Genomic DNA, 14,602 nt, shown 5'->3' with positions numbered 1-14,602 from the left:
AGTGGTTAGCACAGCCCTCAGGCTTGCAGAGCCTGCGATCAAAGGCCTCCCGCTAGCAGTGTCTGATGGAGAACATCACCATTATCTTTGTGYCTGATCATTTCCTAATGGCGGCACTAGGTGTTCCCCAAGTTCCTCTCCTGGATGGCAGGCATTGAGGGGCAGGCAGGACCAGGGAGGGAACATTAGCAGAGCAGGGACTGTTCTCTGCCCTCTGAACTCCAGTGTGGCAKCCTGAAGGTGGATATCCTCCTGGAAGTAACACAAGACCTCCCCCTTGTGAAGGGAAGGAAACACCACATTTTCACATAATTTTTTGTTTTGCTCACCTTTGTTTGGCTGGTTTTTTGTTCTTCTGCTCTGTCAGAATCTGGATCTTGCTCTAAAACTGTACCTTTGCATGCACAATTATGCCCACAGGTAATAGGAAACCAGGGTTTCAAARGAAAACCTGATGCCATTGCCAGATAATAGCAGTTTCCTAAATAAATGTGTGGTTGCCCCGGGGGTTAGGTTGTTGCCAGATGCACCCTTTCTTGATTGGTGAGAACAGGAGATGACGCTTCCTGGCATATAAGAGGCAAGAGAAAACACGGAGCACAGATAAGCAGAGCAAGCAAGCCACCTGGAAAGAAGAGCTGAGAAGGTGTTAAAGCAGCTGCCTACCATGGCATTTGGAATGCTAATCTATATTTTACTGAAAGGTAGGTTTGGAGGAGGCTTTTCCATGTTGTGAGGTCCAAGGCTTTGTTAAACAGCATTCCTCTCCKGAAATAGGTGGTGGGGGGGAAGCATGCAGAGACATTCGCAGCAGAACTACTTCAGCAATTTGAAACCTGGATGAAATTTTAACTGATTGGGTAYAATTAAGACTCTTTGAAAATAAGCTACTTAAACTGGTAAATAGGTTTAAGGCTGTAGTATGTTACATGTATCTGTGTCGTAAATTGTGCAAGATAATAGAATGGAAAACAGGATGGATTTATATTTGGGACATTTGCAAGCCATTGTTTGTTGTCCCACGATCATAATAATGCTGTGTCAAAAGGAAGGTTGAGGCAAGAGTGTTTTAAATGAATTGTTATTATATTGCTGCCTTCTCCGGGGGTTGTTTGAAGTGCATTTTGTATGAAGTGCATTCTGGGTGAAATGAAACTTGAAGAGATATATTGAGCTTTTCTGTTCCAGTAAGCATCTATTTGCATTACACAGCAATGGGGGCACTGAGTGAAGAGTCAGCTATTACTGCTTCATCCGTCAGCACTGACTTATGGAATAATTGGACAAAAAACAACACWGAAGGTATTGCTTTTTTGTTCTGTTTSTTAATCTGTCAATTAAGAAAAAAAMCCCAACCAACAAACCAAAAACTCCACCAAAATCTGTGGTGTTAGCTGCTGTGATGCTCTATCCCTTGGACTCTGTTGGATTTGTGAGTTTTATTAGTGAGATGAGCTGATTTCCTCATGGAGTCTTTGAAACCTCTCTGAAATAAGAACTGCTACTCAGCTGGGATAGGCTCAGCAATGACCAGCTGAAGGATCTTTAACCCAAGTTCAGTCATAATTTGAAGACATTTTAAGGCTGATGATSTGTGTTTCTGATGGCAAGTTTTGTTACTTTTAGCTGGTTCTTAGTTTCTGTCTGTCCTCATCATGCRCCTTAATGCACACAAGCGAGAATGAGCAGCACAGCTTGAGCAATGCCTCTCATGAGTTGCTCAGTAGTTCTTTCTTTGTTGCAGTTTGGATTTTGGCTGTCACGGCTCCCACGGCCATCCTCAGAGTGCTGGCTCTCTCCCTTGCTCCTTTCTCTTTTCTGACTGAAATGTGAACTCAGGCTCTTTTACCTGCCAATAACCGAGAGCAGAGCYGTGTTTATCCTGCCAGCTGTGTTCTTGATATAACTTGAGGTGCTGTGATGTCATTGCTTTGGGAGAGCTGTGCCATCTGGGATTGAGGTTTTGGCAGGCCAGTAAAGGAGGAGAGGAATCTAACTGCAATACTYATTAATGTCTCTGTGCTTTAAAAGGCATATAAATATGCATACAAATCATCTGCTGTTAATTCCAAGTCATCATGGGATGTCTTCCAAGCATTTTTTTAGTAAATCCAAAAGCTTTTTATTTTTTTTTCATAACAAGTCAAGCTGTTTTGTTTTCATTTCTGATCTTTCGTAGTGTTATAATGATATATGTACACATATATATTCATCCATACACATGCTGTATGTGTGGGTTTCATATATATACATAAAATATGTATACACACTCTRTGCATGTGAAGTCAGCAAGGTGTTGATTTTTGACCACAGTGCTTTGGTTTATCAGCAYTGCACTGTGGTCTGGTTTAGTCTGTCTGTGACACGACTCTTGCAGAGCTGCACACAGCAAGCTAGAGGATGAGGTGGAAATATGGTGTGGCTCATTAAGTGCCCTGTTTGTGTTGTTTCTAGAAAGCAGGAGCAATGGGTCATGTTTCAACAAAGTRGAGGCTTATTTACAGGGTCACAGCCTTGTCTGCAGTAGTCTGTGAACCTTTATGGAACCTGGAGTTGTGGCAGTGAACTGCACACCAGCATTTAACTTTGAGAGTATTCCACTCAAAGGTAGAATCAAATTCACAAATATTCAAGCACACATTTACACACGCAGTTAGGAGTATCTGTTGGTGGTCCTCTTAYAAAGCCACTGAGAAGTTAAAAAACAGCATTTCCAGAAAGAAGATGGAAAAGGAATGCTGAAAAAGAGATCATAGAAACTGACTGAATCTCTGCAGTTTCCTGGTAGCTCCTATTCCTGTGCACTGTAAGCTTACAGCAAGATTTACTGCCAGGGTTCAGTAATACTGGGTCCTAAAACCATGATTTTCTGGTTCAGTTTCACTGGGARAACTGGCAGTTTCTTGTGGAATTCAAGTCTTTTGGGCACTGAGGTACAGTTTGTGAAAAGTCATTAATTTCTGCTCAATCCCTTTGCCTTGTACTTGCAAGATCTGGTCCTTCTTACAGGTCACACAGGTTTTACTTGTCATCAGTGCTGGGGCCAGGGAATTTTAGTGTCAGTGATTAGCTGAAACAGGGAGACAGACTGAGTAGAGAAACTGGGAGCTARCACAGCATGGACAAAGAACTTTTGGTGGTGTTTGGACTGACAGAGTCTTCACAGCAAAGTGGGCAGGCAGGAATAGGGAAGGTCTTGGTTGCACTGGGGAAAAGATGGGATCCCTGCATTGCCATCAGCTGGTTCTGTGCAGCCTGTAAAGGAGGCCCTGAACCTGGGACTGCCCCTTTCCCATTGCCTTTGCTCCCCGACACACCATAGTAGAGGACTGAGCTGGCATGGTCTCACTGGCTGACTCCCTTTGYTGCCAGTCTGACAGTTTTGGCAAGCCCAGATTTCCAGGTACCTGTAGCCTGGATTTCGTGTCAGATCTTGCCAGCTGTATCTGTTGGAATGACTCAGTTCCAGGCAGCTGTCAAGTGCTTACACGGCATGTTTCTSTCCCCTCACGTGACATGAAAGGGCACATGGACCTGTTTATTCAACAGCTTSTTTAGTATCTATGTGGACAGTATGCTAGGAATTAACATAATTCTCTGGGGCGGGCTAGGAAATCATCCTTTCTGTTTYCAAGACTCATTCTTTCAGAGGTAATTTGTACTTTTGCAATGCCAAAATAATTAGCRCATGGATTTTTTGTGTGTAGACTTAGTATGTGATCTTACCCACAATGGAGCAAGCTGTTCCTCCTGACAGCGRCGATGGAATGTGTTGGTTTGTGTCAAGTGCTTTCGAGGCAGGCTGSTGCTCCAGGCTGTCCTGGGTTTCTAATGACAGCAGCGCTCAGGGAACAGGTTCCTGTAGCTGCACAAAGCCAGGTTTCCGGCTGATCCTGGCAGGGGGAAGTCTGCCACCTCTCGGCAGTGCTGCCGTGAGTGAGGAGGGATTTCAGGATGTGCAAATTCCATCTGGTGGAAGCTTGGGTACAGGTGGTTGGGGATTTTGTGCCTCTGGGGTGTGAACTTGTACTTTCCTCATGTTTATTTTCTATTTTCTCTCCTGTGAAAGAGATGGAAATGRAAAAACTAAATCTGTGCGACAGACACCTAATCAGGAACTAGCACAAGAGTGACACTTAGGGCAGCAGAGCTTAGGCAGCTGCTCTGCAGGTAYTTTAGACCTAACTGGAATGGGTTTTGCCGGTCCCCTGCATCTTGGATCTCCTCAGCATGCCTTTTTTTCCTTGAAAGGATGGATAAGATGCCCTTTTCTCAGCCATTAGAAGTTCATTCTAAARCAAGACTTCCTTCTCCCACCTCTGTAGGTTTCCTTGAGGAAGTGCAGTAAGCCAACATTTCATTTTTCAGGCAGACCTGAATTGTCCCTTGTTGCCCCTAAATCTCTTTCTAAGCTGGAAGTCTGATTACTGTCAGGATTGAGATTGCACTGTTCTCAAAGCCGTTGTGTTTGATCCGAGTGTCAGTGATAGCATCATGCCTTTGGGGTGTCCAAACCACATCATTCACATCTGAAGYTGAGAGTTGCTCTAGCTAGAGCAGCTGTTTGCCATTGCTTGTCATCTCTGATAAAGCTGYGTCGAGGAGGAAGAAAAAAAAATCAAAACACTTAGAAGAGCACGCAGAGGAGATTGCTGTCATTAAAAGCTTGGACTGGAATTTGATTGGGAACTTAGGGGCTTGGTGCTGTTACTCCTGAAARGTGTGTGGTGGGATCACAAGCTGCCCTCGAGGGCGGCTCGAGGCTTCTGTCCGTGGCAGTGGTTCCATCAGTGTACTGTCTGCAGACCTTTATTCAGCACTTCGTCAGAAAGGAAGGGTTCTGCTTGCTGCATACCTGTTGAGTCACCTTTGTTGAGCAGACCTTGTCACCTTCTTGCAAGATGTTATTTTTCTTGTGGTCATAACTGAAAGCTGATGTTGACATGCACTCGGTTAGGAAATTGCTTTCAGCTGTCACTGAGGAAGTCCCCTGAAATAGTAAGCTTGGACACCCCACCCCACCAGTGATTCCTGTAACTGGGTAGAGAGACCAGTTGGAACAGATGCTTGCAGTGGTGGTTTTGCTTTGGAGCTTTCTCTTCACCTGCTGCACCCCTGTTCTCTTGATTTCTTTAATCCCCTTTGAGCCACCAYGGCTGGGAATCAGATAGCATTTTCTGTACAAGAAGTGTGCTTGTTGACCCACATGTGCAGAATTTTGCACAAGTTCAGAAGCTTAGTAGCCACAGAYTGTGCTTTTGCACAGGAAAACTGTCTGGGTGGTTTTGGGAGCTTATAACTGTCATTGGACACTCAACTAATATTAAAGCATGGAGAAGGGAGGGGAGGGAGCAGCTCACTATTCATCCTCACTCATTGCTGCAGGGCAGGCAGGAGTGCTAGAAATGCAATGGCTTGTCTTGGGATCAGGGAAAGAAACAACTAATTAACTATGAAATTGAACTCAGACTGGGAAGGATACTGAGAATAATGCAGTGCTCTCCTTGTGTCCTAAACCTCTGCTATTCCTGGGATAGTTTTTCTGATTGAATTGCAAGTCGAATAGTGCTAATGTGCGAATCTCTCATAGTCCCTTTTGTACATGTTTCTCAAGAGCAAGTGATTCATTTATAGTTTGTGCTTTCCCAAAGCTCTGCTGGACTGTCTCAGATGCTTGTTCTGTTTAGTACTGACTGAATCAGCTCATGAGACACAGCACAATAAATGGACATAACAAGTGTTTGCTGCACACAGTACCTGTTCTGCTGCAGGTGTGAAAATGTGTGCAAATGCTGTTTTGTCCTAAACATAACATGACTTTATTCTGTTTCACAGTAGACTACACAGAGCAGCCAAGGCTCTTGAAGCTGATGCAGACCTGCCTTGAGGAGCACCACAGCTATTGTATCAATGGGCTCTGTGCCTTCCACAGCGAACTGAGGAAGCCCATATGCAAGTAAAGAATTCTGCCTATTTTATCCTTCTTCAGGAATAATGCTGCCATTGAGTCCCTATGTGTTGCATGTGCAGCTTTGCAGTGCTGGTTCGATATTTGCAGGGTTAAACTTTGGGACAGACCTGAGTTCTGCGGTGCCTCAGGGCTGCTAACAAGGCTGTRGTGCTGTGCTAGTGTGAAACTAAGGGAGAGGGGGAATTCACAGCTTTGTAAGTCACTGCCAGGATGCTGTCTCAAATCACTGCTGGTGCTGGAGTAAGTAATAGAGGAATCAATGGATGTTCACAGTGGGTACAAAGTCGGGGACAGGATTTTTGAGCCTATCAGCTACAAGTTCCTTATTCCTCAACTACMCACCAATCYRGACCATGGTGTGGAGAACCTTACAGTTSTCTAGGATGGGTACCAATCYRGAYCAYGGTGTGGAGAACCTTACAGTTCTCTAGGATGGGTACCAATCCAGACCATGGTGTGGAGAACCTTACAGTTCTCTAGGATGGGTACCAATCTGGACCATGGTGTGGAGAACCTTACAGTTCTGTAGGATGGGTACCAATCCAGATCATGGTGTGGAAAACGTTACAGTTCTCTAGGATGGGTACCGGGCAGCCTTGGCCTTTGGAGACATTACAGCAGCTAAAGATCAGCAGAGCATGGTGCTGTTGGTCCACACCCTGCACAATGAGGGGATGTTCAGACTGCATTGCTCCTGTGACTGCAGTACTTGAGCTAGCTTTAAACTAGATTAACTGGGGCAACTGGTAGTCTTGGTGGAGGGAAGAGGTTCTGAGTGAACACCAGGTTCAGCCCCTCCTTGTTTAGATTAGACTTCATGTGATTTGTTTAAAACTGATGAAAACTAACACTTTGAAATAGAAAGCATAGCAATTTTGGAATAGTTTTTGCATGATGTGTGTTTATTTTGCAGGTGCCTTGCAGGTTACAATGGAGAGAGATGTGAACATTTAACACTAAATTCATACGCACATAATTCTTACGAGCGCTACATTGCTGTGGGAATTGGTGTAGGAATATTGACCAGCGGAATACTCGCCATCATCTACTGCTATGTAAGAAAGAGGTATGGAAAATGTGCAACCCTCTGATTGCATTGATCTGAATTACAGTGGGTAGAGTTTTGAGGGCACTGGGACYGTGCTTTTGCTTGTTACTTATCAGTGGTGTGATCTCAAAGTAACTAACGGTCCGTACCTCTGATTTCTGATCTGCCAGTGGGGCCTGTGATGCAGTTGTCTGAAACRTGGGGTTCCTTGAGTGAGTCAGGGGATTTGACTTTGGTTCTGTGCAGACTGCCATGCTTTCASATTTGACTGATCAAAATCACACGATGGTGTCCGTTTTAGATGCAGGAAACTGAAATCACCCTACAAAGTGTGTGTGGGCGAGACAGCGTTGTGAAGCTCTGGTGCTGGGACACTCACCAGTCTGCCTGCAAAGGAGGGGAAGTTCTGCTGGGAAGGCCCCCRGCACCATCCCACAGGGACCCCGGCCTCGCTGAGGAGAGGAACTCGAGGGAACAGCCAAGGAGTGCGTGAAGAGAGCTCCTGCACAACTGACAGGCTCTGGGTGTTGTTGAAGAAAGACTTCCTCTCTTGAGTGAGGGTGGCTCATGCTCAGGTACAAGCAGCTGAGGACACTGGCAGGCTTCTTGACACTCTCCTGTGCCCAGTGTTTGCCGTTGGGAGGACTGGTTGCTTTTAGCAGTTTTCAGTCATTTCAAGTGCTTTTGTGCAGTGTTGTGCTTTGGTCTTTTTTGTGTTTTGTTTGGTTTTGTTTTCTTTTTCTCCTCTAGAGGAAAAGCACCACTTCCCTCACAGTGGAGTTTATTCTGGACATCATGCACTGACCAGAAACCATTTGGGTTCTGATTTTGGTATCTGCTGGCTGTGTGTGTGGATGAAGAGTCCTCTCTCAACCCAGCAGTTACCTTCAGTGTGCTGGGCCAAGTATCGGCTTCTGGTGCCACAAAGGACAMAATCAAAATGCTTTGGACTGAGGAAAATGGCTGGTTCTCAAAAGCTTCCTTAACATTAGGAATATAAAGAGTAGGCAATTCCTGGAAAATTAGACCATGATGTCTCTGGGTATGGCATGGTCTAACTGTTTTCAGAAGCAAAGCAACCAGATGCCTTTCTCAAAACGGATTGTGGAGTGTGCTTGTGACAAAGAGCTCTCCTCTTCCAAACATCTTACAGCAGCTCCTCAGATCCATGGAATTTCAGGCAGAACATCACCTTGCTGCACCCTGATTTCTGCACAAGACTTGAATTGCTAGAGAAGCTGGAATTTTGTTATGAAACTTCAGTACAGTTTTTCCCAGGAAACAGACTCTCTCTGTTCCATTCTCACATTATGGGCAAAATGTGACCACTCAAATAAGAATGAAATGATCTTAGGTATTTGGTTCCACCCTGKACTAACAGATTCCATATGGGATGCTTGGTTCTCTTTATCTTAYCTACAAAGAATTGTGAAGGTACAAAGATTTTGTTGCAGGAAAAGAGAAGAAAATTGGTTCTGAAGATGGTGGCATTAACTGGGACTTCTCACTGACAGCTGGAGTGTTTGCCAGTGCTGTTGCAACCGGAGTTGGCTCTGACAGATTTTCATTTCAGCTGTTGCACGTTGTAGACTCATCTGCTGTGCTCAGAGAAAGGCAGTTGGTACTTGTGTGGCAGTATCAGCTCCTAAATTCAGGTGCCCTGCTGAAAGCTCAATTTCTTTGTCATGTGAGTTAATTTTCACAGCAAGGATGYATGTTGTTTGTTGAAAGAACTGTATTTGTGAGACTTTGGTGACAGTGCTGAAATGTGTATGAAAAGTGGGGTTTGAAAGGGTAAAGGTGAGTGTGGCACTTSAATGGTCTGAAGTTCAGGAGGCCACTTGTGTGGGATCCTGGTCAGTGGCTAAGCCATCCTGGCTGGCTGATACCAATAAAGAACACAGCACATCACACACTGCTTGGAATCCTATGTAACAGAAAGAGCAACCAGCCTGTGCATCCACAAAAAGGATTGCTGGTGAGGAGCTGGATGGACACCAGTCCTTTCCTCTGCTCATTGACACCAGCATTTACCAACTCTGGGCCTTTTTGTCTTCATTCCAGTCACATATGGTCATCTGTACACTGTTTGCTCCTTTCCATTCTTCTGGCCTTTTCTTAGTGTCCCCTGGGAGATAAGTTGTGCTCTTCACAGTCTTCAAGACAGCTTTTGGTAGTGGCCTTAACAATTTCCATGTCACACATRTATGGTCAGAGGGCAATTAGATGTGAATTACAGTCTGAACATCCTCACAAACAAAAACCATGCTTCACCTCTTGCACATGGAAACTGAAAACATGCATCTTATCAGGAAAACACAGGTGAGAGATCTTCCTTGTTGGTCTGGAAGAAAATTTTAGAGCTGAATATCCAAAGGATGCAAAGCCTTAGAGTTGTTGCCATGTGATTGTATGTCCCTCTCACCCGTGAGCTGTCTCTTCTGCTGCTGTTGGATTCACTGCCCAAGGAGCAGCCCTTCTCCACAGCACAGGCTGTGTCTGGGAGCAGACACACACCCTACACAACGTGCTCAGGGTACGTGCACTTGTCACAGAAGTTCTGAAGGCAGCAGTTTGAACAACTGGACTTCACCTGGCCCAAAGCAAACTRTTGGAGAGAGATGTATTTTGTTTGGGTGAAGCAGTTTGCATGTCCTCTTCCTGATGTTTGTTACTCTGTTTGTGTACAGTGACCAAGCAGGTGCTTGCAGGATATGCAAGGCCTCTTCAGGGGTATTTACTCATTGCAGTGAGCCATTTATACCCTCAGAAACATACAYTGACTTCATTTTTTCAATGTTTGGTTAAATATAAGTGAAAAGGAAGGTTTAATTTGAGGCCACAATTTAGCAGGAGACTACATAGTGAAACACTAGTTTTTCTAGTTGTCTTTCTGACTCAAGGCCGCTTTGGAAGTGAGAGTTTGATTTTTTTCTGCTGGTGGAAGAAAAGCTGGAGAGTGAAACACCAGATTAGCCATGCAAAGTGAGACTTTGTGTCAGGGCAGAATGACAATGAAATGGAAAGATGAGGGAGGAAAGGAGAGAGGGAAGGAGGGAAGGAAAAGAGGAAAAGAAGATGTTTGCTTTATTTTAGTGTTCCTTTTCCAAGTGGTGTTGAGGCTTGCACAGCTGGATTTCTTGGCACCTGCTGTGTTCCCTTCGTTCAGAAGCCTGGCCTCGGAGCAGCCCCAGCTCTGTTCATGGGTGACTCAGGAGCAGTTTGGCTGGGGCAGTGTGCATGGCCTCAGATCACTTCATGCAGTCAGCCCTGCTGAGCCCTGCCTTGATCAGTGACAGATGCTGCCAGCCTGGAATGGTGTGCTGCTGCTTACGGTGCTGAATTTCCTGCAGAACTGGCCTGTCAGAGGATCACCATCATCTTTCCTGCCTMGTTTATCAGCCTCAGACTCTTTCTGTAGTGGCATAATTAGGTTTCTCCTTCCCATTCCAGCTGCACGTGCCAAAACCTGTCATTTCAAGGGGAGCCCCCGTGTTTGTGTGACTTTTAGGCAGGCTTAACTCAGCTGTGAGGGGCACCCAGAGACATCAAAGGTGGGGCTCTGCCTTTCTGAAGGACTCTGCACTTGCCCTGTGCATGATCCTGGCTGCTGGAACCACACTGGCTTTTCCTGCAGCACATCTCCCAAGCTGAGTTGCCCTTAAGCCAGCCAGCCCTGAAGCTGCTGCACTGGCATCTGCAGCCACCGTGCAGGTGTGCTGGGCTGTCACTTGAACACCTTCCCTAAATCCAACTCCCATTCTCTGCTCAGGTCTGTGGGTGGTCTGTGGTTTCCCTGATCCCAGCAAGGCCTGTTTCAAACAGTGAGATGCACACCTGGCAAAAAGATGCTTTAAAGGCACTGCCTTTGGTTGTGTCCTGWCAGGGCACACTGGTGGCTGGCAGGCAGGTGGGAGGCAGTTCTTCTTGGAGATTTTCTTTTATTCATAGTAACCCGGACTGTATTTGAATAATGACACAGCATATATTTGAATAATTTCCATCCCACTTATGGGAGAAGTACAAGTGTGATTTGTGCTGCTGCAGCCAGCACAAGGATGCCGAAGTCCTGCCTTGTGTGCTAAGAAATAGCTGTGAAACTGGTACTTGCTAGTGACTCTCAACTTCATGCAAAAAAACCAAAACAAAACAACACAAAAAACCTCAACCACCCCTCCACAAAAAAAAAAACCAAACCAAAAACCAAAACAAAATACCAAACCCAAAAAATCAGTCCTCTCAGCAAAATTTTAGAGTTTTGTAATTCTTTATACCCATTATATGTTTTATTTCATTTTTGGTCCATAGAATACATTGTAGGTGGCAAAGCATCCTACAAGGAGAAGACCAGTTTGGCAAAAGAATTTATTTAGTAATTAAGTTCAGAATATCTCCTATCACCCCTGAAGTTCACAGTTTTTAATCATTTGCCTTTATACCGTCCCTAGGAAGCAAAGCTTTGAGAATGATGTGCTGTGGACAACTAAAACAAGGAGGGATTAAAGTCACATGAAGGAGACAAACTTCAAAGCTTTTAGAAAAGGAGATCATTCTTCTGTGAGTTCTTTCAAGAAGTGGTGCTTGGGTACATCAGTAAGTGTTGAGAGAGGGGAAAGAAGGGTCAGACATGGTAAAATGCAAGTTTGATGAAAAACAGCAAGAGTTTCTTTTTTAAYATTAATTTCAGTTCTATGTCTTGTGTGAAATGAGTAGAAAGTTTCTCTGAGCAGGGAAACGCCTCTAGAGGTCCCTATTGTACTGCAAATCCAGGAAACCTCTTGGGGCTCCTTTACGACCCAGTTAACAAACAAACAAAAAAAAAGTGCAGGTACTCATTAAAAGCTCGGTGTAAGTAGTCATTAATTATCATGACAGCAATAAAATCTTGTCCTATGACTAGACYTGGAGCTGCTCCTACTCTCGCTGAACGGAGTGGCAGTGAGAGCAGGTTCTGTGAGCAGCAGGAGCTGTGCACCAGAGGGAAATGCTCACTGGGCTGCTCTGGAGCACTGGCACTGCAGGCCCTTGTGGCACTTGGCTGCACACATGGGAAGAATTCACTCTGTGAGCTGCTGGCCTTGGGAGCTGGGACACAGGCTGGTTATGATTGAAAGCAGGGTTTGGTTTGCTCTGGAGCCTGTGGGCAAGCCAACGTCTAAATAAGAGGCTGCTTGAATTAAATTAAAACTTGAATTTCATTTTTCACCGATATAAACATACAAATAGTCTGTGACACACAGTTCCGCAGACAAACAAGGGTTAAAAATTGCTTTAAATGCTTATTCTTTGGAGCAGTTTGGGATRAGGTGAATTTGGTAGTTGAGGCATGTCTTGCATAGCCATTCTGAGGGAGTTTTCCATCCAATGCTTTGGGGGTWTTGCCCTGGTGTGGAATTAAGGCCACCTGTGAATGTTCACCTGCCTTAGCTCTGGGCTGAGTGTTCCAATTCATAAAAAGGCCCGAGGTATCCAAAGGTAAGGTTTTGATTCCACGTATAAGACTGAGTCACTTAAATGCTAATTTTGAATCAAAGCTTCGTGTTGAATTTATCTGCTGAATATAGCRTGGAGGTTTCCTTGTATAGATTCCCTAGTGCCAATTTCTTTTTAATGATATTTTGTCATTTAATAAGCAAAAGTACAGTTTGCTGCATTTGGAATACAGTTAGAACATTTTGATATTCAAATGCCAGCTGTGTTACCTGGCCAGGACGGACAAAACGCAGCATGGTAGCATTGCCCTTGGCTGATGTTAGCCAGGCTGATGGAGAGGCAGCCTGAGGTGCCAGTGTGGGATACCTTCCTTGGCAGGGGATGTCTGTGAGCCCAGMGCTGTGTCCACACTGCTGCCTCTGGCAGCAATTGCTCCTGGAAGCCAGTGCTTGGTGCACTATTGCCATGTGCCTGTTCATCTGCCATCACCTTCAGCTTCCCAAACCAAGGGCAACATTGGGATCCAATTGCAGGGGCACAAGAGCATGGGCCCTGTCACTCCAAATCTGCTATGTTTTTGCCTTTTTAAAAAAAATTGTTCAGGGTTTTTTTTTTTGTTTGGGGGGCACAGGGAATGCAAGAACCCTTCCTTTCTCCTCCTTGTCCAAGGCTGTTGTACAGAGAGGCCTCTCCCTCTGGCAMACAGCAAAGCCAGGCTTGAGACACGAGAGGACAGGGCCGAGCTTTGCAAGAACGTCTGAGTAACTCGGGCAAAGCTAATTTGTTTGACATCATTTCTGTACGTAAGGCTAAGTGTGTTTGTGTCCCATTGTTATGGCAAATCCCATGATGAACGGCGTTTTATTGACCTGTGCCGGCCGCTTGACAGAGCGCGGCAGCGGATTTGCCCATGAGCACTCTTCCAGGAAGCTGCCTTAASAGCAATGCCAAATTCAAAGGCTGTGGGGCAAGAGGCGGGCCCCAGGGGAGCTGTGGCAGCTTCACGTCACAGGGAGGATCYGAGCGCTTCCCTTGAGTGCATCCCTGATCCACGGGGCAGCCCAGCAGGCGCTCTGGGCGGGGTGACTCAGTGCCACGGGCTGGGAGGGGGACCTTGACTTACAGGCTGGGCCACAACATGCAGGATTTACCTGGGAGTTTTGTGCTTTTCCTCTTCTTTTCGAGGCTACAGCATTGCATGGTTCTGCACTTTTCTTAGAGTGATGCTCTTCAGGAAGGGAAACTCAAGGAGGGCCCCCAAGTGGCCTTGTCTGTGTCTGTGATTTTTGGAAACTCTCAGCATCCCAGGTGCTGAGTTTTTGGGTACAAGTCTTTGTAGTTCTGACACAATATTTGGTGGAGTTTGGTCGCTTAATTTGCCTTGTGTCTCAGGATAGACAACTCCTGCAGSGCCGGCTCCTGCTGTCAAAGCTGTGCCCTTTTAGGCTGTCCAGGTTTGTGGGAGCAAACCAATGCACTGAAACACAGGCAGGACTCCCAGGGAGCTGAAAGAGAGGAAATTCTCTTGCCCTTTCCTCKTGCTCTGTTAATGCTTCTCTTGACTTCTTTGGTGGCATGTTCACAATGTCTCTTGTGCAAATAGATATGAAAGTTCTCCCTCAGGCACTTCTCAGCCGTCTCCTGAATTCCTTTCTCCATCACTAACTACGTTTTCCATCAAGATTACAACAGGGAAAAAATGTTCTCTATGGGCTAGGTGCTCCCCTGTGCGTGAAAAGTGTGTGCAGGAGCCAGGAAACACTAGGAGTTTCTTCCTGATTGTTCCCAAGAATGGGGAGTGACACAGGCAAAGGGCACAACCTTGCACCAACACACACATGCTCCGAGGCCTGCACAGAAATGTCCATTACCTCAGCATGACARTGAGAAATTTGAGGGTGGTCTGACACAGTTGAGTGTCCCCTCATAGTCCATCCTGACATTTTCCTTATGGCCCAGTTGGGGTTCCTTTCAGCCTCGTCCTTCCTGGCATACCCAAAACAGGTGTCTCCCTCTAGATATCAGGTGGTTTGGTAATGTTGAACAGCAAGTTTGTCTTTATTCCTCGTAAAAATAGTCTTTGTTGACCCAGAGCTTGGGTTCGTGCAGATCAGTACATGTGCAGAAAGCTCTGCAGGAAACATTCCATT

General features: G+C 45.6%; 1 protein-coding gene across 3 annotated transcripts; it reads left to right on the top strand.

Annotated features, from left to right (window-relative positions):
• Window positions 1–6: 6 nt before the first annotated feature.
• On the top strand, window positions 7–9,939 carry EPGN (epithelial mitogen). Of its 3 annotated transcripts, none has more exons than XM_057381809.1 (5): window positions 7–704; window positions 1,213–1,302; window positions 5,836–5,956; window positions 6,885–7,037; window positions 7,321–9,939. In XM_057381809.1, exons 1-5 carry the CDS (start codon window positions 668–670, stop codon window positions 7,373–7,375), a joined length of 456 nt encoding a protein of 151 aa, XP_057237792.1. In that variant the 5' UTR covers window positions 7–667; the 3' UTR covers window positions 7,376–9,939. The 3 variants fall into 3 exon arrangements, with proteins under 3 accessions (XP_057237792.1, XP_057237791.1, XP_057237789.1); XM_057381808.1 differs by having other exon boundaries at window positions 1,189–1,302; window positions 5,839–5,956; XM_057381806.1 differs by having other exon boundaries at window positions 1,189–1,302.
• The last annotated feature ends 4,663 nt before the right edge of the window (window positions 9,940–14,602 follow it).

The sequence above is a fragment of the Malurus melanocephalus genome, unplaced genomic scaffold (genome assembly GCF_030028575.1).
Source record: "Malurus melanocephalus ecotype Western Australia unplaced genomic scaffold, MMel_1.1 scaffold_533, whole genome shotgun sequence".
Taxonomy (NCBI): Eukaryota; Metazoa; Chordata; class Aves; order Passeriformes; family Maluridae; genus Malurus; species Malurus melanocephalus.
This window is presented reverse-complemented; position numbering and strand designations above follow the sequence as displayed.